This window comes from Sceloporus occidentalis, unplaced genomic scaffold (assembly GCF_023333645.1).
Source record: "Sceloporus occidentalis isolate IW3139 unplaced genomic scaffold, rSceOcc1.0.p SCAF_6, whole genome shotgun sequence".
Classification (NCBI taxonomy): domain Eukaryota; kingdom Metazoa; phylum Chordata; class Lepidosauria; order Squamata; family Phrynosomatidae; genus Sceloporus; species Sceloporus occidentalis.
Window position 1 is genome coordinate 40911423 of NW_028316986.1, and position 21388 is coordinate 40932810.

The window sequence follows — 21388 nt, forward strand, 5'->3', positions numbered from 1 at the left end:
ATTTTCTTCTGAAATTCCTTGGTATGCTCCTTTATCCAATATGTTTGTAATAAGATCCTTCATGCCTCTTCCTCTTCTGAATCCAACTTGGACATGTGGTACTTCTTGCTCAATATATAGTAAAAATTCCTCACTATAGAATTTTGATCATCACTGTGCTTACATGGGAAATTAATGTAATGATTCTGTGATTACTGCAATTTTTGGTGTCCTCCCTTTTTGGGCATTGGAATGTATACTGTGTGTTTCCAATCTGCAGGCCACTGTTTAGTTCTCCCTAATGATTGATTTGGAGTTCTTTTTTAGTTTTAGTCTAATTTTTGATATTGTTCTGTGCCATTATCTCTTCCTCATCTTGTTTTTACAGAGACAATGGAGCTTCTTCATCTTGTAATAGAATCATAGAGTTGGAAGAGACCTCAAGGCCCATCAAGTCCAACCTCCTGCCATGCAGAACTACACAATCAAAGACACCCAACAAATGGCCATCCAGCCTCTGTTTAAAGACCCCCCCCAAATGAGACTCCACCACTGTCTAAGGGTTCCACTGTCAAACAGCTCTTACTGTCAGGAAGTTCCACTCTTTTCCTGTAGTTTGCATCCATTGTTCCAGATCCTGTACTCTGGAGCAGCAGAAAACAAGCTTGCTCCATCCTCAACGTGACATCTCTTCAAATATTTAAACAGGGCTATCATATCACCTGTTAAGCTTCTCTTCTCCAGGTTAAATATACCCAGCTCCCTAAGTTGCTCCTCATAGGGCATAGTTTCTAGACCTTTCACCATTTTGTTTTGCCCTCCTCTGGACAAGCTCCATTTTGCTACATCAGTTTTGAACTGTGGTGCCCAGAATTGGACATAATATTCCAGATGAAGCCTGACCAAAGCAAAATAGTAATACTATTACTTCCCTTGATCTAGATACAATACTTCTATTGATGCAGCCTATAATTGCATTGGCTTTTTAGCTGCTGCATCACACTGTTCACTCATATTGACTCATGTTCAACTTGAGGTCTACTAGAACCTTTTCACATTTTGCTTCCAAGTTTTCCAGTTATGTAGTTTATCTGATTCCAATATTGGCCTTCATGTGATGGCCATGTATATAGTCACCTCTATAGTTGCCTGAAGAATGAAGAATGTGACTAGATTAGTATGAGCTATGGCAGAATTTAGAGATGTTATGCGGAATGTCTGCCATTGGCTCAAATATCAGATTTAGAATAAATTGCATGAAGATGGTGAGAATGGAATAGAGTTTCAGTGAGTAGCTGCTTCCACAGTTGTCAGCCACATCTGCTTCTACAGTATTGCAACCATAAGAGGATGAAGCAAATCAGTTCATTGACTCTTCACTGCAGTTTTCTGTTCCAGTTTTCCAACAGACAGGCATAATTCTGCTGTTCTTAAATACAAGTGAATATGCTGAGTCTTCACTTGATAATTTGAATTTTGTTTTTTAAAAAATAATCTCTTTGGATTTTTATTAAAAATGTTTTGTATTTCTATATACCTTTGAGTTCATCCAAGCAACCTGCACCTCCTTTCTCTGCGCTCAATTGGCTTCAGACCACAATGGCACTTGTCCATCTTGGGAATCATTAAAAGATAATATAATCTTAACAATTATTGGATTGTGACCCAGGTGTTTTTTTTGTTGTTGTTGTTGTTTTTTACATCTTGAAGAGTTTCGTAAGATAATCAAGTCAAATGCAATGCAGCTGTTATAATGCTTACTTCTGTTTTATCTTAAGCATTCTGTACTATCTTAACATGACAACATTCTTTAGATCATGACTTAATTTCTTTTTCTTTCTTTCTTTTTGTTATTGTTACCCAGAAGAGCAATTGTTTTTTGGTTGCTGGTGTTCTACTTGTCACATCCAGCTCTTTCAATGACACTATCATTAGCTAAAGTTTCCTTCCACAAGCTTAGTAAACACAGACTATTAAGGAATGACCCTCTCTCAGTTTAATTTCAACACTGTTTATTCTGCCCCCCCCCCCCAAAATAAATTAGGATTCTTTTGCAAATTGTGGGCAATCATAAATATGAAGCAGCTTTGATAAAGCAAAATTTACATAATATGACATGTTTCATTAGGCATTTTTGTACCTGTACCACAAATCACTCTCTCTGGTGTTTCTAAAGAGTTGTTAAAACTTCCTGCGATGCAGATACAATCGTCACTATCCATGAATTTACTGTTCTTTTTCAGTGACTAGTCTCATCAAATCCTCAGGATTCATTTTGTAAAGCTGCTTTTGAATAGCTGATGCTCTCAACCTCCAAAGTTGATTAAGATATGCATACAGAATCTGGTGACATCATAATGTGAAAGATATATAAAAACAGAAAATACCCTCCCCCATCTTTAGTCATTTTTTATATAGAGATTTATATAGATATATAGGTATGTATGTATACATATGTGCATGATATTTTCCCCAAACCTCCACAAAAGTATGAGCAAGATTTGTGTAGATTAAGGGTCTTCATCCATCAATGGAATTTCTAGAAAATAAAAGAAAGAGTTAATTGGGTTTTAATTGTGAATTCTCTCATGGGAGGACCTGCAATTTTATTGAGCTACAATAAGCCACCAATAAGGTCACTGTTGCTAAGTAGTTAAGGCAGTCAGCTATGCATGGATTCAGATTATGTTTTTCTAATGTCACTGCACTTGTGCAATCACAGAGTTGGGTGTTTCATACAAATCAGCACAACTGTCTATGGAGTGAAGCACTACTACTACCCTGTTTTCAAGACAAGAATTCAATGAAGACTGAAAGTATGTCTACTCAACTAACGAGTGTAAAGTCTGGCATACATTCAGGACTAATATCAGTCCATCTGAATTAGTAAGTTGTGTGAAGAAGCTCAGTATGTAACATGTTAAGAGGCTACCAATCCTTCAACTAGCCAGAATCTTAAAGCTTACTGAAATCATTTTGTAGTAGAGCCTATCAAATGTTGGATTAAAACTATGATCTTGTGTCTTTTCCTTTGCTTTCACAGCAGAAGACATTCCTAGAATAAAAGGAGTTAGAATGAACAACTGTGCTAATCTATTCTCATTCATAATGGACAGCTTACACTAGGTGGCTATTGTTCATTTATTATATAGTACACCCTGAATGATCATAACACAAAGCAATAGTAAGCACATTCTAAAACCACTGAAATGTGTAGGCTGATACTGGGAAATCAATACTGCAACAAGATGATTAGATTTTTTTTCTGATGTGATAATGGAATACTAGGTAGGTATACTGAATCTTATTGTGATTCACTGTGCATATTTTACGATTTTTGATAAGATGAAGAAATGGCCTTGTAAAGTGATCCCCATTCTTCAAGTCCATACTGTAACCCAAATTCTCCACATGTTGTGGGTTTTTAATATAATGGAATGTTAACAGCATCATTTTTCTCTGAGATAGGATGTGGTCTCATTTGATAAATCAGTTACCTGTTGTAACTAACAAAATGAGTCAAATAGACTTCCAACAAGTGTTCAGTAGTTTGTAGTGGATAAAATGTTAACATTGTTTTATTAGCTTAGTTGATGGCACATAATGCTGGTGGTGAGTCTTCAGGTATGTTTTACTCAAAGGAGAAAGGTTTGTCTTGCCTTTTGTGGTTACACTTGTTGTTTTGCTGCAATTTGTACTTCAAGAGGCAGAAATTTATTATTACTAAACACTCATTTTGGATTAGAAACACAGAGAGTGAGGAAATCAGTTGATATCCAATGAGTCTGTTAACACTGTGTAGTCAGAAAACACTAACCCTAGCCTTCTCCTGCCATTAATTCTTTTAAAAGACAAACCCTTGGTAGAATATGATGCAAGACAGTGGTAATTTAACTTTGGGTTGTAGAGAATTAATGTGTATTCTTTTAAATAAATCACAAACAAAACAAACACAGAACAGAAAGAACGACCAAATCCAAATTGTTTCTCACAAGCACAATCATATGGCTTCTTCATACAGAAGAAAAATAACCCAACATTAAAGTAAGCCCACATAATGTTCAAAAATCAAAATTACCATCTGCAATGTCAATGCTTGGGCTGGTAGATGCTACTTCCCCAGTGGTGCTGTTAATAGCATCAGTCCTCTCTGAGACAGGATATGCTCCCATCTGACACACTGAAGATGTGTATAAACTTTGAAGAAGTTCAGAAGATCCTGAAATGCTGTCACAGGTATCAAACTCTGCTGGCAACCTGTCCAAATCATCTGGCCCAGGATATGCTGGAGGGTTTTGATCATCAGCCTGCAAAATATACCCCTGGCCTGCAGGGGACATACATCCTGGTGCTAAGGCATTCAAGCCACTGCTCACAGCTTCATCGTAGGAAGGAAGCATGACAGGAACACCATCCACCACCACAAAGTCAGGTCCACTGCTGCAGTTCTCCTGAGCACCTCTATATTGGGAAAAGAGAGTGAGAGAGAGTATGCCTTTGAGGACAGTTAAGTACCATCTTTTAGTAATAGATAGGTTTCACAGTCTACAATGTTTTTAATCATCTGAAATGGAACTAGTGCATCATTAATTATTACTTCAAATATACTCAGATATCTGTTCTGGCTGATAGTCATGTGCAATTTGTCACAAGCAGGTAAATAAGTCTAGCAAATCAAAGAACAGTTGAGGGAAGGAAAACAAGCAGCTGGGAGGCACAGATAAGAAATTCTCTGCATTCTCACACTGCACTGTAAACATCAGGCTTTATTAAGATTCCAGAAATCACAGGCATATAAGCGAGGATAGGAAATCCTATGAAGGAACAGTGAAGGCATGTCAAATTATTTTAATTATATACTGGATCTCTATTGCCCCTTATCACCAGCTGACTAAGCACTAGAGCACTATAAAGCTTGTAGCTGCCTCTCATTTGGAACAAGAAGAGTGACAGTGTATCATCATCTCACTTCATAATAAATTCTATCCTAGAGTGGTTCATGATTTTTTAAACATCCAAATAAAATGCAATAAAACAACAAATGTCATGGAAACAAAGTACTTAACACACCATACAATCATGGTTTATTGTCAAGTTATATTTGACAATGCTCAGGTCATAATTAAAATGCCAGGCGGAATAGATTTTTCCTGATTCCTTATAGATAAGAGAATAGGTATGTATTTGGAAGGAGTGGTGTACTTAGGGCACCCCATCTGAAAAGAACCCACACACCATCCCCTCTTGCTCTATCTCAGATGGTAATGGTAACCCAGAGCTATGCTTCATGAGAAGATCTTAACATCTGGATAGGCTGATCTGAGAAAAGGTATTGTTAAAGCACCTGGGTTCTATGCTACTAAAAGGGCCAAACTAAGAAAATGCATGGAAATGAAAAGTTAAGACAAACACCTTCACTTCCAAAACATGTAGATAATAAATATTTTGTGCAATTTCTGATGGACAAATTAACACTAGATATGATGTCTCCAAGCACTTAAGTTCTCCCTGATACTTCTGTAAACTCACAGTGCTATTCCACCAGAAGTGCCATTAGTGAGATATGCTCAACAAACTACTGTCTCGTTATATTCAAGTTATATTCGACACTATCTGTAATACTAGATCAACCCATTTTCAAACTCCCAGCCACAGCATCAACTGCTGCATTTAAACGATGTTTACAAATCCTAATGCAGAACTAACCTTGGAAGAAAGCGTGGTTTAAATTTGGTCTGGAACATTCTGGCTAAAATGACTAACAGAAGCACCAGAAGAACACTTGTAGCAGTGAATGCCACAATCTTCCACGTTGTCAGGAGAGTTTCTTGTGTATTTGGCCAGGTTTGTTCTGTGACACAAAAGGCAACAAAAAACAGCCACATCAGATAATAATAGTTCAATCATTTTTTTTATTAGAGGTCAAAAGGATCACAGCCCAATGACACTTATTTCTTTACATTTTTATATTTATAATATTTAAAAAAATATATTTGCACACTAAGGCTATACAGGTATACCTCACTTAACAAAATAAATGAGTTCCTTGACATTTCTTCATTATCAGAGACGTTGGTACCAGATGCAGAAATAATATGGAAAGAATAGGGATAGGTACCTTTGCCATAAAAAAAGACAAGAATTAAAACACTTTTTATTTGAAAGTGGACAGGTGAAATATATGTGCACAGGTGAAATTAAATAACCAGGGCAGGTAAGCCTTGCGTAAGTAAACAAAAACTTTTTGAACCTTCTAGGGGCCACTTGAAATTTTCTTCCTAAATTCATCAAGGGATGGTATTTTCTTTTACCAGACTCCACTTTTCTAACAGTTTTCATTTTGGTGGTCAAACTTATACAACTATACTTGTGTGTGTGTGTGCGTGCATGTGTGGGAGTAGATAGTAAAGTAGGCTAGACTGCTTTCCTGCCTTCTCTCTAATTTGGTATTTATGTATGCTCTGGAGGTGGCTGCTGTTAACCTTACCTATTGTAGGTAGCCACACACATCTGCAATCAGGCTGGTTAAAGCAGAATCCCATTCTGCTACAGCTCAAGCTTTATTGCTTTGATTACTGCAGACCAGTTGCTGCAACTTGGCACTGAAAGTCTATGTTCTTCCAGCCCTCTTTCACCATCCTCTTAATGTCAATCCTGCTTTTAAAAAATCTCCAGCTAAACAGAGAAAAAAAAAGGAAACAGCTGTGTCTGGTCAGCGTAAAAAGACTTTGTAAAAAAGAGTTTGTCAGAGGCTTTGTTACTTGAGGTATGCCTGTATATCAAAACAGTCACACTTCAAGGTAAAATAAATATTACAATAAAGTATGCATTATCACGGGCAGTTTCAGCATAAAAAACACCCTCTTTGTCCTTATTTAGTGAAAGTTTACCGTCTAATATTATTAGAGTCACAAGTTTTTGTTGTTTACCTGTTTTGATACAGTATACTTGATATGATGGAAACCATTCTCCATACTGGCAAGTGATATATTTGTAATCATTGGTGAGAGTGTAGCCAGGATCACAATAGAATTCAACCACAGTTCCATGGTTGTAATGTTCACAAGGCCGCGGATGGCAAATGTAATCTCCATGAGTCACCGTAGGAGGTAGTGGACAAACTTTGACAAACATACAAAAAAAAAAAAAAAAAAAAGGGGGAGGGAGGGGGACAGATTAATTACAATAATACATGGTATCAGTAGATGTAAATTGAATATTACATGGTATGTAGCTTTATGTTATGCATTCAGAACACAAGAACATATTTATGTACATCCCTATATTTATGCCACTAGAACAACCAACAGACAGGCTCCTTGCAACAGCAATGATAATTTTCATTCCAAAGCACGGTAACGACATGGTTCCTTTCCCATACTAATTTAGGTATGTTGGGGATGAGTCCTGGGACTTCTGCATGCAAAACATGAGCGCTAACCATTATGTAATTTTCCATCCCACACAAAAGGTAATATTGACAAGCATATGTTCCCCTATGCATCCTGGGATTTTACCTGACCTTTTTGTTAAATTTGGCCCTGGAAATAACAACAAAACAGGAGTTTATCCTCACAAACAACCTCACTGTGAGATAGAACAGACTAAGCAATGTGACTGGCTGAAAGCCACACACTTGCTTCATGGATGAAAGGGGATTTGAACTTGATCCAAGAAAGGCAAAAATATCACTATTTATTTAAATGTTTTAGGAGACTAAAGTAAATTAAAACATCTACCATCTCAAGGCAAACTAATTAAATAAAAAACCTTCTATATTCATTTCTCTCATTTTTTATTTTGATGGATGAACTTGAAAAAATATGTATTTATTATTCAAAAGTCAGGTGCCCAAATGCACTGGAGATACAAAAAACAAAAACAAACAAACAAACAACAAACAACAACAAAAAACAACAACACAAAAACCTGGGTTACTTAAAAAAGCTCTGGTTCTTTTTCTTTCCAAGAAAAGAGCAATCTGTCCACTGCTCCCCTCTACAGGCTATCGTGTTTATTTCATGCCTTTATTATGCAGTAAAAACCTACTGCATAGATATAAATAATGCACACACCAATTCACAACAGTAGATTTTCCACAGAAATCACGATTCAGTAACTTCTTCCCATGCATCTACTTGCATGAATAATGTATTTCAAAAGTAATTCCACTCCTACCCACCCCCTCCCCTGCAAAAGAGCACAACAAGACATTAAATGAACCTTCAAGAGAGGCTGATTGTAATGTGCAACATTGTCTATTCTGCATGCCCTAGAGACATGGCTTTGTTTGCATTTTCACTATGAGAGGTTTTATAAATTATAATAGCTTGAAACTAGAGCACGTAATTCACAAAGAAAGCAATATTCAACTTCTTTTCCAAGCTGGACTCAACCCAAGGGAATGGCAGATGATTTATTAGGAAGTCAGCAAAAGATCTGAACTGTTTTCCATGTTGGTCTTAAAACAACTCCTTTGAACAGGAAGGAATCAGGGGAAGGAAATTGCCAACATGCACCAAAGAACAGGTTGCTTACCTGTAACTGCAGTTCTTTAAGAGGGCAGTCTGTGCCCTCACAAAAATGGGTCTCAAACCTGTGCAGATCCATCCACAGAATGTTCCAGAGCTGAGGAGCTCTGGCTGGTTATCCCATTCCTTTTGGTGCCAACATAAATAGGGCCAAGAGCTACTCCCCCCATTTTCCTTTTGTCTGTCATACGATTCCCTTCTGGATCTTTAGTGCTGAGTAGCTTTTCTTCTTTTATTTTTCCATTATTCTTGATACTTATCCCTCTTTTCTGATTGTGTGTGCATGTGTGTACATATACATACATAACCCCCCTCTTCTCTCCCCCCCCCCCCCCCCATTTACCTCTGATATTTGCCAATGATTAGGAATCTTTCTATGGCCTTCAAGGCCCTATTTAAAAGCTGCATTTTGTGGGTGTGGGGTTTTCTTCATACAGATGACCTTGTGGAGTGCTTGTTCTGTCTTGAAGAGGGTTACTATGACAATCCTTGTCCAATTTGTTGAGGCTTTAGTAGCAAAGTCCTCAAAAATTACACAGACTCTGGACATGTTTGTGGGAACCATCTCTCAAAGCCACTGAAGCAGCTGTGAAAACCCATCCGCTTCCAGCTTTCACCTCCATTTGCAAGCAGCTGTCACTGGCATTGGTTGTTCAGGGCCCAACTACATCTTCAGTTACTATGGCCTCTTCTTCTATTTACTCTTCCTTTAGTTGCTCAAGATGGCCCTGAGCTACTCATCTCTGGAACGTTCCAAGGGTGGATCTGTGCAGGCACGAGACCCATTTGTGTGAGGCACAAAGACTATAAAGAAGTATGACTCAGTGAGCAAACTTCAGACAAGAATAATATTTGCTGATTAAAGGACATTTTATTACCTACTGTCACTAGCCATTTCTTTGCTTTTCTGTCTAAACATCTTTGGAACAGTGTTCATTCTAGGGCCCTGGCACAGATAATAGGCTGTCAGAGATATGATTATGCATAACACTGATCCAACAGTAAGCAAGATGACAAGATTTTCCACCAGACAGATTAACTGCTTTCAGAAGCAAAATGCCAAACCTATAGTAATTCCACTTGTTGTCTATCCTGACATTTCAGAAATAATATTAGGGATGAAAAACAATAATGTAAAGGGAAGATGAAGAATGCTTAATGGGCTTCCAAAAAATGAAATACTTCAGTATACGAAACAGAGCCAGAGTTGGTAGGATGCAAGAAAAGGGAATACTTCCTTTAAGAAAGATAGAATTAAATATTCTCCATCCGTTGTAAATTAGCTTGGTATTTAAAGTCCTGAATTCAAAGGTTAATCCTGATTAGAGTGGGCCATTGAATGAACAGAATCTTGGTTAAGTCAACACTTCTGTAAGTACCTTTGATTCAATGGGCAGTGGTGTCACTAAGGCAGTGCAGGGTGTGTGGACCACACTGGGTGAAACCATCAGAGGGTTTGTCTACTTCCTCAGATGCACAGGAAGGACAAGAACAACCAGGAAGTAGATCAAGACTACAAAAGCTCATGGTACAACTTCTCTGCACAGTTAGTTTCAAAGGTGTTACAAGGTCCCTTTGCATATTGATATTCCACATTAACACAGCTATTATGTATCTGAATTCTACCATCAGAGTAGGTTTCTTAGTGCCAGACACTTTCCGGAATCTCAGCCATGACTTTGACAGGCAGACTTTGCCTCAGGTAGGCTGGGAGGAACAATGACCTTCTTCATCCACCCACCACCACGCTATAGATCTGCCCCCTCTCTTCTCTAACTTTCCAATATTTTCTCATGCACATGCTACATCCACACACCCACAGTTAAGGATGTAATAAAAAGGACTAGGAGGGCAGTGATCAGGATGGGATGACATGGTGGTTGTTCTTGTGATCCAGATGGGGGGAGAGCACTTGCTTGCATGTACACACACATGAAACAGCTGGTTGTAGTGGGAGGGGCGAGTTTTACTTGGATTCCTCAATCAAAGCTGACTGCTACTAATTCAGATTACTTCAGAAACTCAAAGGTTACAGCAACCTCTGACTGGATGACGTGGGAAGGCCATAAGGAACAGATGCAGGAAATGACTGGAAGTACAGGGATTTGATGCTATTGCTGGAGGAGCTAATCCAAATGCTGGAGGTTTGGCCTCCCTGTTATCTTAAAGCAAACACTTTGGCTTGGGTTGGGTCAGAATTTTGCTGAGCAGCCTAAGGAAGATGATTAGGGAAAGGGTTGGCTGTCTGGTAAATTGGTAATGAAATTAACAATTTCCTTCCATTCCTGTTCTGTGTTTCTGACTGTTTAGCATCCACAGGCAGTTAATGTCTAACCCCTTTGGCCAATCAATTATCCCTTGCTATATTTTATTCTTTTCATAAATTAAAAAAGGATAATTTCTTGCATAAGAAAAACACTATGATATTCAACAGGTTGCTACAAGTTGATAAGCAACTTGGAAGCACATAAATACCAAAGCTTCCAGTATCTAAAATGCCGTTCCTGTGGATAAGATAATGTAAAAGTGTAATTTGAATGTTATTAGTTATTTTAGGTAAAGGTAAAGGTATTCCCGTTTGACAAGGTTGTCAAGTTGTGTCCAACCATAGGGGGCGGTGCTCATCTCCGTTACTAAGCTGAAGAGCCAGCGTTGTCAGAGCATGGAACACTATTTACCCTCCCACTGGAGTGGTATCTATTTATCTACTTGCATTTGCATGCTTTCAAACTGCTAGTTTGGCAGAAGGTGAGACATGTGATGGGAACTCACTCCATCATGCAACACCTGAGCCTTGAACTGCCAACCTGCCAGTCTTGCAATCAACTGAGTCAGCATCTTAACCACTTGAGCCATTGTATCCCACTAGTTCTTTTACTATTTTTAATGTTATTTTACTAACATTTTCATAACATAACATGATATGGAAGGAAGTCCATGGGCTTCCGGATCAGACGAGTCAATGGCGGGATACATACCGCCATTTAGTACATATAGGATACGTACTAGGGTTAGGAAGGGGCGGTGCTTCCGCACCCCCCTAACCCTAGTACGTATTCAATACGTACAAGATGGCGGCGCCCCTTCTACATGGGCGCCGCCATCTTGACGTATCGGACACTGAGCGTCCGTACGCGTCGCGGGCGTTGTGACGTAGCGAGTGCGCCCCTGGCGCCTCGCTACGTCGCAAACGCGACTCAAGAAGAAGCTCCATTTTGGAGCTTCTTTTTCAGTCTGCATGGGAGCCACGCCGTGTGGAGGCTCCGGCTCCCCCGCAGACTAACCGGCGGCGGCGGCAGACCGCCGCAAAGCGGCAGTTTGTATCCCGCCAATGTGAGTTTAGTAACAATTCTGATAGCTTTGTGACTGGTTTTATTTTACTTTTTTGCCCATGAAACATTAAAAATAGACATATTATCCCATGGCCAAAGATTTTCAGATTTACAAGGATTTACAGATTATGCACAACCTGTCTGTGTCGTGTCAAGTAATGACAGATGACACAACACAATGAGACATGCCTTAAAGCACAAACATAAATAACAGGCATATGGAAGAAGAATGTCAACCATAACAGAAATAGCAACAAACCCCCCAAACCTATTAATACAGATATCTCCATGGCAAAGCTATATGAAATTCATCTAGGCTATAACATACTCTTCAAGAATTATGGTTGCCCAAGACTTGCATGGTTATTTATATTACACATTGTTTGATTGTAGGCCCCCATCATCGATATATGGACACAGCATTGTGAACTAAGCTAAAGAGCATATAGTCAGGAACAGGTGGGAATAATACCTGTGTTAGTAACATTATGTCTGCATTGCATGGCTGGGCCAGAGGAGAATGTGTTGGGGCCCTGATGCCGATGATTTTGCAACAAGCACAATGGGTGAGGCCTCCTGGTGTGATCATAATTCAGTTAGGTAAAAACAACCTCAGGCAAAGAAAAAGATTGGTGCTTGTGGAGAAAGCAAAGGCTAACCTTAACCTTGTGCCCAGCACAAAAATTACATTCTCCTGTTTCTTTGAATGCCATGACTGGTGTGGAACTGAGAACCTCAAGAAGTTGGACACTGTAAAACAGAAAGTTAACAAGGCAAAGTGACTTTGTTGTTTTGTTTGGTGGACAGTAGATACCACTGTGATATTTCCTTTCACCTCGCTAATTTATATAGGCTAGAATAGATAGCATGTGTCAGACTAGGGGTAAGTACTTGGCTGGTATGATATATATTATGAACTGTGGTTGAAGTTGCAGCTGCAGTAGGTTGGACAGGAGGTAGCAGGCCCACCTCTCATAATAGTATGGTGATTAGATCTAGTTGGCATGGTGCCTGAATCCAGTTCAAGGGGAGATGGGGCAGATGCACCCTGTCATACATGGCTGTGGGAACCTTGGGGGTAACGGCATGGTGGCTTCTGCCAGTGTGGCATCCCATGCCTTCCCCCTCAGATATCCTCCACAGAGTGGGCTGAGTGTGTAGCAGGAGGGTCAACTGTTGCCTAGATTCAGACCTGTGCTTGGGCCAAGCCTCTTCAGCTGTGAACAATAAAGTTGTATGGTCAGCCCTCTGTATTGGCAGGGGTCCAGTTCTAGACCTCTCTGCAGATACCCCCAAAACATGGGACCTCAAGTCCCATTAGTATCAATGGGTTGGACTGGATTGCCCTTGCAGTCTCTTCCAATGATGCTGACATGTGTTTGGCTGTGTCAACACAGCTGCAAGCAAATAACACCATTGATTATAATGGGGCGAGGCTATCTGTGGATGCTCCAATCCATGGATGGCTAGCCCGCTGATATGGAGGGCTGAATGTAGCTTTTTTTTCCTTTTATTCCAACAGATTTTTGTTAGGGTGATTATTTGGCACTGTGAGACCCCTCTCACCACTAATCCTGAAAATATAACCTTATGTAAAAGAAACTAAATCTCTTTATTAAAATAACTTTTTCACTATTGATGCTCTTTTCCTCCATTAACTCCTTATATTGGCAACAGATGGGAGAATAATGGTGCAAGTTTAAAAATAAACACATGTTATTCTTGATTCAAATTGTGCTTCATTCTTATTGTAGTTATACTCCTGAGAATAAGGGCTTTTCCTTCATGCCTGGCATGGCTAAGTAATGAATTTTATGCAAATTCAGACAAAGGCAGCCTCCATTTTCTTTGGAATTTGCATGCAACAAGAGAACACATTGTTATTTACGCTCACAAATTAAGATATTGATTTTAATTGATACCCTTCAGGTTCATCCAGGCCTTCTCAAAAGAAATCAAAATGTCAGTGGCTACTTTATAACCAAACCTTTTTAAATCAAGCAGCTGTTGGGCATCATATTTACACTTCTCAATATGCCAGACATCCATAAAATAAAATATAGAATCACTATTTATCAAAACCAGTAGAATAAAATGATTCCTGTTTACAGTGGTGTCCCTAATGTTGGTGTCACCTGGTACAGGTGCTTGGAAGGGGACTGCAGGGTTGTGGTGGTGCAGCCTACCCTGCCCCCCTCCATCCTGTTGCCTTGCTCACCGACCCCCCCCCTCCCTTTTCAGCTGGCCACACGGCCGACCACCACCCACTGATTTGCACACTCAGGGTTGCTGGGGACCAGGTAGGCAGCCCAGCAAGTGAGGCAGCAGGAGGGGTTGGAAGGGGTGTGCATCGCCCCTTCTTCTCCTGTGTCTTGGCTATCTCGCCCAAATGAGCCACAGCACCAGAAAAAACAGGAGGGACAGAATGATGGCCCAACCAGGGGTCAACTCTCCTCTAAGGTGTCACCTGGTCTGCTCTACACTCCTTGCTCCCCCTTAGTAACATCATTGGCTGTTTAATTCAACATTAGCATTATGAAGGACCTTTTGCAAAGTATTAACTGAAAGTAGGAATAATAATAATAATAATAATAATAATAATAATAATAATAATTTATATTTTCCGACTCTCCCAGGTGGATTGAGGCGGGATTCCAATCTAAACAATACATACAAACACACCAATAAAATACAATAACAGCACAGGAAGAACTGGGTAGGTAATCCTGCCATTCTCAAACTGGGGGGCTGGAAATGGGATCAATGAAATATCAAGGTGGTTTGCAAAAGAGAATACAGTTTGCTAGTCTGCTCTCTGCTATGTTTCAGCACAGTTCTGCAGATGCCTAAGGGTAGGGCTGCCATAATTGTCCACTTTTACCAGGGACAAAATGTAGGACAAATTCAAGACCAAACTGTAGGGCAACTGCAGGACAAAACTCAGCTCAAAATGTAGGACATTTAAGGTCCACCATTTTTCTTCAATGTCCTACATTTTGGGCTGAGTTTTGTCCTGCAGTTGTCCTACAGTTTGGTCTTGAATTTGTTCCACATTTTGTCCCTGGTAAAAGTGGACAATTATGGCAACCCTACCTAAGGGTCATTTCAGAGGTATAGCTCAGCAGAAGTTAGCTGATGCAAGAAGCCAAGACAGATCAAACTCCTCCTCAAACTGCAGTTTGAGGCGGGATACAGACGGGCAGGGGAAGATGTCTTGGAGGTGTATTCTGCTGAATACGGAGCCTCCAGACCGCCCGCCCTGGGGGCGTGGCTCAGGAGATGGGGCTTCCACATGGGGGGCAGTGAAGACGCCTCACCTGGGGCCGTTTCTGACCCGCAGTTTCCAAACCGCCACCTCGGAGGACGCTGCAAAGAGAGAGGCAGCTTCCTCACGGGCGGCCAAAAACGGGGCTTTTTTTTTCTTTTGCCGGCTGGCGGATGCGCAGCTGCGGCAGAAAGCCTATGGGCACATTTAAAGTGCCCAAGCCCCTTTAAAACTTTTTCCCCCGCTCTGCCCAAGAACAATGGTGGTCTCCTGCCAGCTGGTGATCAGCTGGTGTTGGCATCCATGTCCACTTGCACTTTGCCAGTGTCACCAGCATCATGGATGCCTCCTCTCCTTTGGTGCCCGCGCTCCTGCTGAATCTGCAATGCACAGCCACAGCTGTCGCTGCTGCCACCGCTGTCCCCCTGCCATCCCCCATCACCTCCCTTGTACATATGTAAATATTTACAGTTTTAGCGGTTTTTATTGTTAGGTGAAAATGGCACAGCAATGTGTGTAGGGGTTCACTTTAAAGTCCAAACTTTCCAAGCAGTGCATGCGTACATGTTGCTCTAGGGTTAGGGTTAGGGTTACGAGTGTTAAAATGCGCTGCAGCTGTGCTGCAGCTTCCACACCTGCATGGCAGCTGACGCTGCAATTAAAGCCTGACTGCAAACTCCGCATGTTCCAGGACCCCGACTCATTATGCGATGCAGCAGACACGGAGCTTTTAAATGGGCAACTTAAATTAGCAGCGTAGCAATTCTGATGTACCGGTGCAGCAGCTTACAGACGGAGCTGCGCAGCTGCTCATCAAACGGAAAAGAAGCGGAGAAAAGCAGCACCTTTTTAATGCCGCTTCTTCCCGCTTGGGGCGTGTGGGGGGCGTGTTCATGGCGGCATTCAGGTAAGGCCCGTCTGAAGGCTCTACCTTCATGACGTCATGAATACACCCCTTTTTGCCCGTCTGTATCCCGCCAGAGTGACTGATGATCAAACTAGATAATCTGTTGATTTGCTGGTGATGAATGACTTCTATCAGGTGCAAAATTCTGAACAGTCTGCATGGCCTGCTGGGATGGGGAGTAGGGGGTCATATTTACTTACTCCCTACTCCAATTGTTGGTTTGCCAAACATCCTGATCCGATCTGGGTATTGCTTTTGTGGCATTACCCCCTGTGGCTGTGATTGAAAGGATCCCACTCCTCCTTTATGGGTGCCTTCCTTTTAATGATAGAGTCATCCCACAACGGTGGGATGGCCATCTGTCAGGAGTACTTTGATTGTGTATGCTCCTGCAGACAGGGGGTTAGACTTGATGGCAGTTGGGTCTCTTCCAACTTTATTACTCTAATATTATAGTACACAGGGAACTTAGTCTCTCCTGTCTCAGAGGCGGTAGCAGACACGTTCTCTTCTCCTGACATGCCTGGAGTGTCATTGAGTGAGCTCATTTTCTTCATTCTAGTCTAGCTACTGGTCTAGCCCCATGGGAGAGTAAAAGATAAAGGATAGAAAGGAGCAGTTAGATTTTGTTTTGTTTTATTTATTTATTGTAAAGGTGTAAGAAGGAAAGATTATGATACAAGTGAAGTCGAGGAAAAATCCAGGAGTCATGCCAGCCACAGATGCTGGCGAAACGTCAGAAAGAAACTCTGCTAGAACATGGCCACATAGCCCAAAAAGCCGACAAAAAACTATGGATGCCGGCCATGAAAGCCTTCGACTTTACATTTTCAAAAACTGCTCTCCGATTACTGATAGGAGTTAGTTACAGGGAAAATACAACTTCCAAGTTGCAACTCATTAACAGACTACTGGTACGTTTCTGGGCACAATTCAAAGGGCAGGTTATGACCCTTAAAGTGCTAAACAGCTTGGAAAGAGCATCTCCTCCTATAAGCCAGTCTGACTTTTAAGATATTCAAGGAAAGTCTTTGTGTCCCTCCTGCCACCATCATGTGCTTTGGGTGAAGATGAGGGAAATGGCCTTTTTGATGCTGCTCCCAAGTTGTGACATTTTCTCTGATAGGAGGCTCGATTGACCCCTTATTTGTTTGTTCTCTAGGAGGAAAACCCTTTCTATTTAGGTGGGTCTTTGGTTCTTTATTTATTGTGGCAAAATGATCTTTTTAAAGATATGTGTTATGCTTTTAACTTTTTATTTATGTTTTAATGAGAGTTACATTGTTGTTATTTAGTGTTTTTAATATAACTGTTTATTTAATGGGTACATAGACAGATCTTGTAGCACCTTTGAGACTAACCGAAAGAAAGAAATTGGCAGCATGAGCTGTTGTAGACTTCAGTCTACTTTCTCAGATGCAGTTGGTGCAGTGGAAGCCAGGTACAGACATGTAATGTTTATTTAATGCTGTTTAAACATTTATATTAAATAGATATCAGCTGCACTTCTTCTAATTTGATGTGAACCACCTTGGGGTCCAAAGTGGGAAAAAGGCAATTCTCTATATAAATTTTAAAAGATGCCTTTCTGTTCCAATATCCAACTGAAGGAGGTGAATGCTAAAGGTATAACCTACATCTACCCAAAATGGCCAGCTCCAAATTGAGTTCAGGTTTGGTTTGCAATTTCCTTACTTTTCTTTTCATTGCATTTAGTTGTATGGCGCGTTTACCAGAATTAGCATCATTCTGCAATATTAATTAAACAGAAAGGGTATAATAATTGAAAATACACTAGCAGAAGACTGTATCAGCAAAAATGCTGCTCTATTAATTTTTCAAAAGATGAGAACTTTTGAATAAATACTGTCATGATGCACATACAAAACCTTGTAGTAATAAGGATCTGCATGCACAATTCTTTCTTAAAAGTGCCCCTTGGAAAAATGATTTGCTGTAACTATCACAGATTAGAAAAGGAAGAGGAAAGTCAGAATAAGTTGTCTCTCTACACATAATGAAGTGTCCAGAACTTGGAACAAACTAGTTTTAAAAATTTATTAGCAATTGCTTCATGTTTTGGAATAACTAAGAGGTGAGTAATTGTAGAGGGTCTGAGAGGCATCTTTGTCTCACCAGCCACTTCTATACTGTAACTTACTTCAACAGTGTAAATATTTTAGTTGCCTTTAAATACTTATTAAAGAGTTATGTAGATTTGTTGGCTGACTATTCAGGTATGTTTTGTACAACAGACGAGTGGCTTGTAGCATACTTTTAAAAGTACTTAAAGATGGCTATTTTAATTACTGTACTTTTGAACAATGAAAGAACAACGGCTAACTTTTAAAACTGTATCTACAATTACTATTTAAGACTGCTGCCACACTGCAGAAATACAACAGTTAGACACCACTTTAACTTCTATGGCCCAATGCTATGGAATTCTGGGATTTGTAATTTGGTGGGGCACCAGAGCACTCTGACAGGGAAGGCTACCTCACAAAACTATAAATCCCAAGATTCCATAGCACTGAGTCATGGCAGTTAATGTGGTATTGTTGTGGATGATAGGCTTTAAAGGGTCTGACAGAATAGAGTAAGGCAGAGGACCCAGATTTCATTGAGAATTCAGATTTATTCAAAGCTAGCTGTCCCCAGTGGAATTCCCATTCCAACAGAACTGAGGCCTCGAGCCAAAGAAAATGGTTACCTTTATAGGAAAACAGACAAAGAAAACTCATCCTCATCATCTCATTGGGCATTTCACACTCCAAACATATAAATTTCCAGCAATCATAGCCCAGATATATGAATACATTTAAATATACTTTAAAATACATTTGGCTACACCCCATTGTCCCTTATCAGCTATGTTGGCACTCAGAGGCCCTTCTGCCTGTGAAATTGCATTCTCTATCAGTCTTTTACTAAGGCTCTTTGTTCCCTTTAGACACCTGGATGAACGCTTCTCCTTGAACATCTCTACGTCTGCCCCCCCTTCTGCATTCCACTCTCCCAGAAGCCTCTATTCTAAACTGCGTGTACTTTGGTTCACTCTCATCTTTTATTCCCGCTAGATATACATATTGACTCTTGCATATTACCAAATATTGATATTTGGGTTTGTCCACCTCATTATCAGACTACTTTATTTCTGCAGTATGGACACACCCTGAGCTTTGTAACTGTAATGCCAATTTAGTGCTTCAAAAAGGTAATTTAAATAACTTTGTCAAGCTCTGGAAATGCCTCTTTCTAGAATGTACTGCTTGCATGAAGCAAAACTGTTTTGTATGAAGCAAAAATGCCAGTTCAGCAATGACTCTCTGATATGACTAGGGTTGCCATAAGTCAGGAGCTCCAAACCGGGACAAATGTAGGACAAATGTAGGACAAGATTTACAAATGTAGGGCACATTTTTTTAATGGAGGACACACCAAAAAATAATGATTTTTTAAAAAATGTTAATATAAATGCATGTTTCTTAGACATGGGCAAAATGAAGGACACTTTGTTATTTAATAACAAAAATAAAATAAAATAAAATAACTAAGGCTGGGCTGAATATATTTAAAAATAAAATAAAATAAAATAAAATACCAAGGCTGGCTTGTATATATTTAAAAATAAAATAAAAAAACTTCCCCTCCTCCTGGCCCAGAGGCCTATCCTCCTCCTTTGCCTCCTCTTACTCCTTTGCCACCACCGCCTCCTCCTCCTTTGCCTCCTCTTCCTCCTCCTTTGCCTCCTCCTCCTCCTCCTCCTTTGCCTCCGCCTCCTCCTCCAAGGCTCCTGACACTGGCCAATGGCAGACTGGGGCTGGAAACTAGGCCAGCCCCTGCTTGTCTGCCATTGGCCAGAAGGCTTAGGAGGCAAGCGCTGCCCCTTAAGCCCCGCGCGCGAGCACGCAAAAAGGGCGAGCGCGCGCTGCTGCCGGCTGTGGCCCAGGCAAGTGCCACGGGCTGCGCAGCAGCTGCGCTGGGGGGGAGGTGGAGGATGAGCGGTGGAGGCAGAGGGCGGCGCGGCGTGGCCGAGGAGGAGGAGGAGGAGGAGGAGGAGGGTGGCTGGCCGTGGTAATGGCCACATGAGCGTGCCCGGCCCAGAGGCTGGGCCCGGGACAAAGGCCTCAATTGGGGGGAACCGGGCCGGGGCGGGCAGGGCCCCCCCAAAAGCGGGTTTGTCCCGGGGGCCGCTGGGATATGGCATCCCTAGATATGACAGAAATACGGTGACTTGGCAGCTGCAGTTTATATCTCAATTAACTGAGAATGCCAGTCTGGTCATAAATCATCTGCTCCTTCTGGGCCATATATCACATCTCATGTGCCTTTGCATTTTGCTTGTCTGTCCCCATGAAGGGCTTTAAACTTCTATCTATAATTCATAATATTTAATATGTTTTATTTTATATTTTGTTTTCACAGTTTACATTATAAACTGTTGGGAGCAGTTTTAGTTGTAGTGTAACTGCAAATAAATGAAGAAATAAAACAATTCAAAATTCAATAGAAATTGACTAGAGGTTCTCAACCATTGCCATAGGGAGACAAATACTGTTTGATACTTCCCAAACATAACCAAGAGCAGGTCTGAATCTGAACGTCCCAAATTCCTGATAAAGCATTATTGAAACAGAGACAGACAATGAACTAGAGTATGCATGTGGACTGGAACATGCTGATGACAGCATTAATTAAATCACATTAGATGCAGAGAGAGAAAGAGAAAGAAAGAGAGTGAAAGAGAGAGAGAGAGAAGGTCTAGTGTGATTTGTAATTCTGCAGTGGAAATATTGACCTAAATTCAGTTGCCAACTAGAGTAGACTCACGGAATCTATTGCTGAACAGTAAGTTAATGCTGATATGAATCCCAGTGATTTAAAAGAGTTACTCTTTGCACTCAGATTTATGCCTATGTTACTACTTCTAGTGCTATCCTATTTTATTCCCAAAGCATTGATGCAGCTGGTGGGTGTGGAACAGGACAATGAAACACAGTATCTTCTTCCATCAGGATAAGCAGCATGGATGAAAATAAAAATCTTACTAAATATATTGTTGATCAAAAGTATAAGATTTCTCCCTCTGAACTGCTACTATTGCTTAAATCCAGACTACAACAAGGCACATAAAATTAGAACATTGATATGTATTGTATCCATCATGAAACAAACGATGTGCAGACAAAATCACAGCTTCCCTCTTGAAAGATGCTATCAGGGGTAATTGAAAAGGACTGAGCCACACTTGTAAACACCTTGAAGAGAAGAAATATGTTCCCACGTTTTCTCTTTATCTTCTGCCCCACAGACAGTTAAAACAACATATATATATATTCAGATCTTGTGCCCAATTTTAAAATGTATTGTA

General features: G+C 40.5%; 1 protein-coding gene across 1 annotated transcript in view; it reads right to left on the reverse strand.

Moving 5' to 3' along the window:
* Nucleotides 1-2019: 2019 nt before the first annotated feature.
* SUSD4 (sushi domain containing 4) overlaps nucleotides 2020-21388 on the reverse strand; it is a 158729-nt gene continuing 139360 nt past the window's right edge. Inside the window, exons 4-7 of the mRNA XM_089529391.1 lie at nucleotides 6909-7100; nucleotides 5686-5830; nucleotides 4058-4440; nucleotides 2020-2518 (exon numbers count right to left, since the gene is read on the reverse strand). Coding sequence (XP_089385517.1) covers nucleotides 2490-2518; nucleotides 4058-4440; nucleotides 5686-5830; nucleotides 6909-7100 — 749 coding nt within the window. The 3' untranslated portion in view covers nucleotides 2020-2489. The remainder of the gene's footprint in view (nucleotides 2519-4057; nucleotides 4441-5685; nucleotides 5831-6908; nucleotides 7101-21388) is intronic.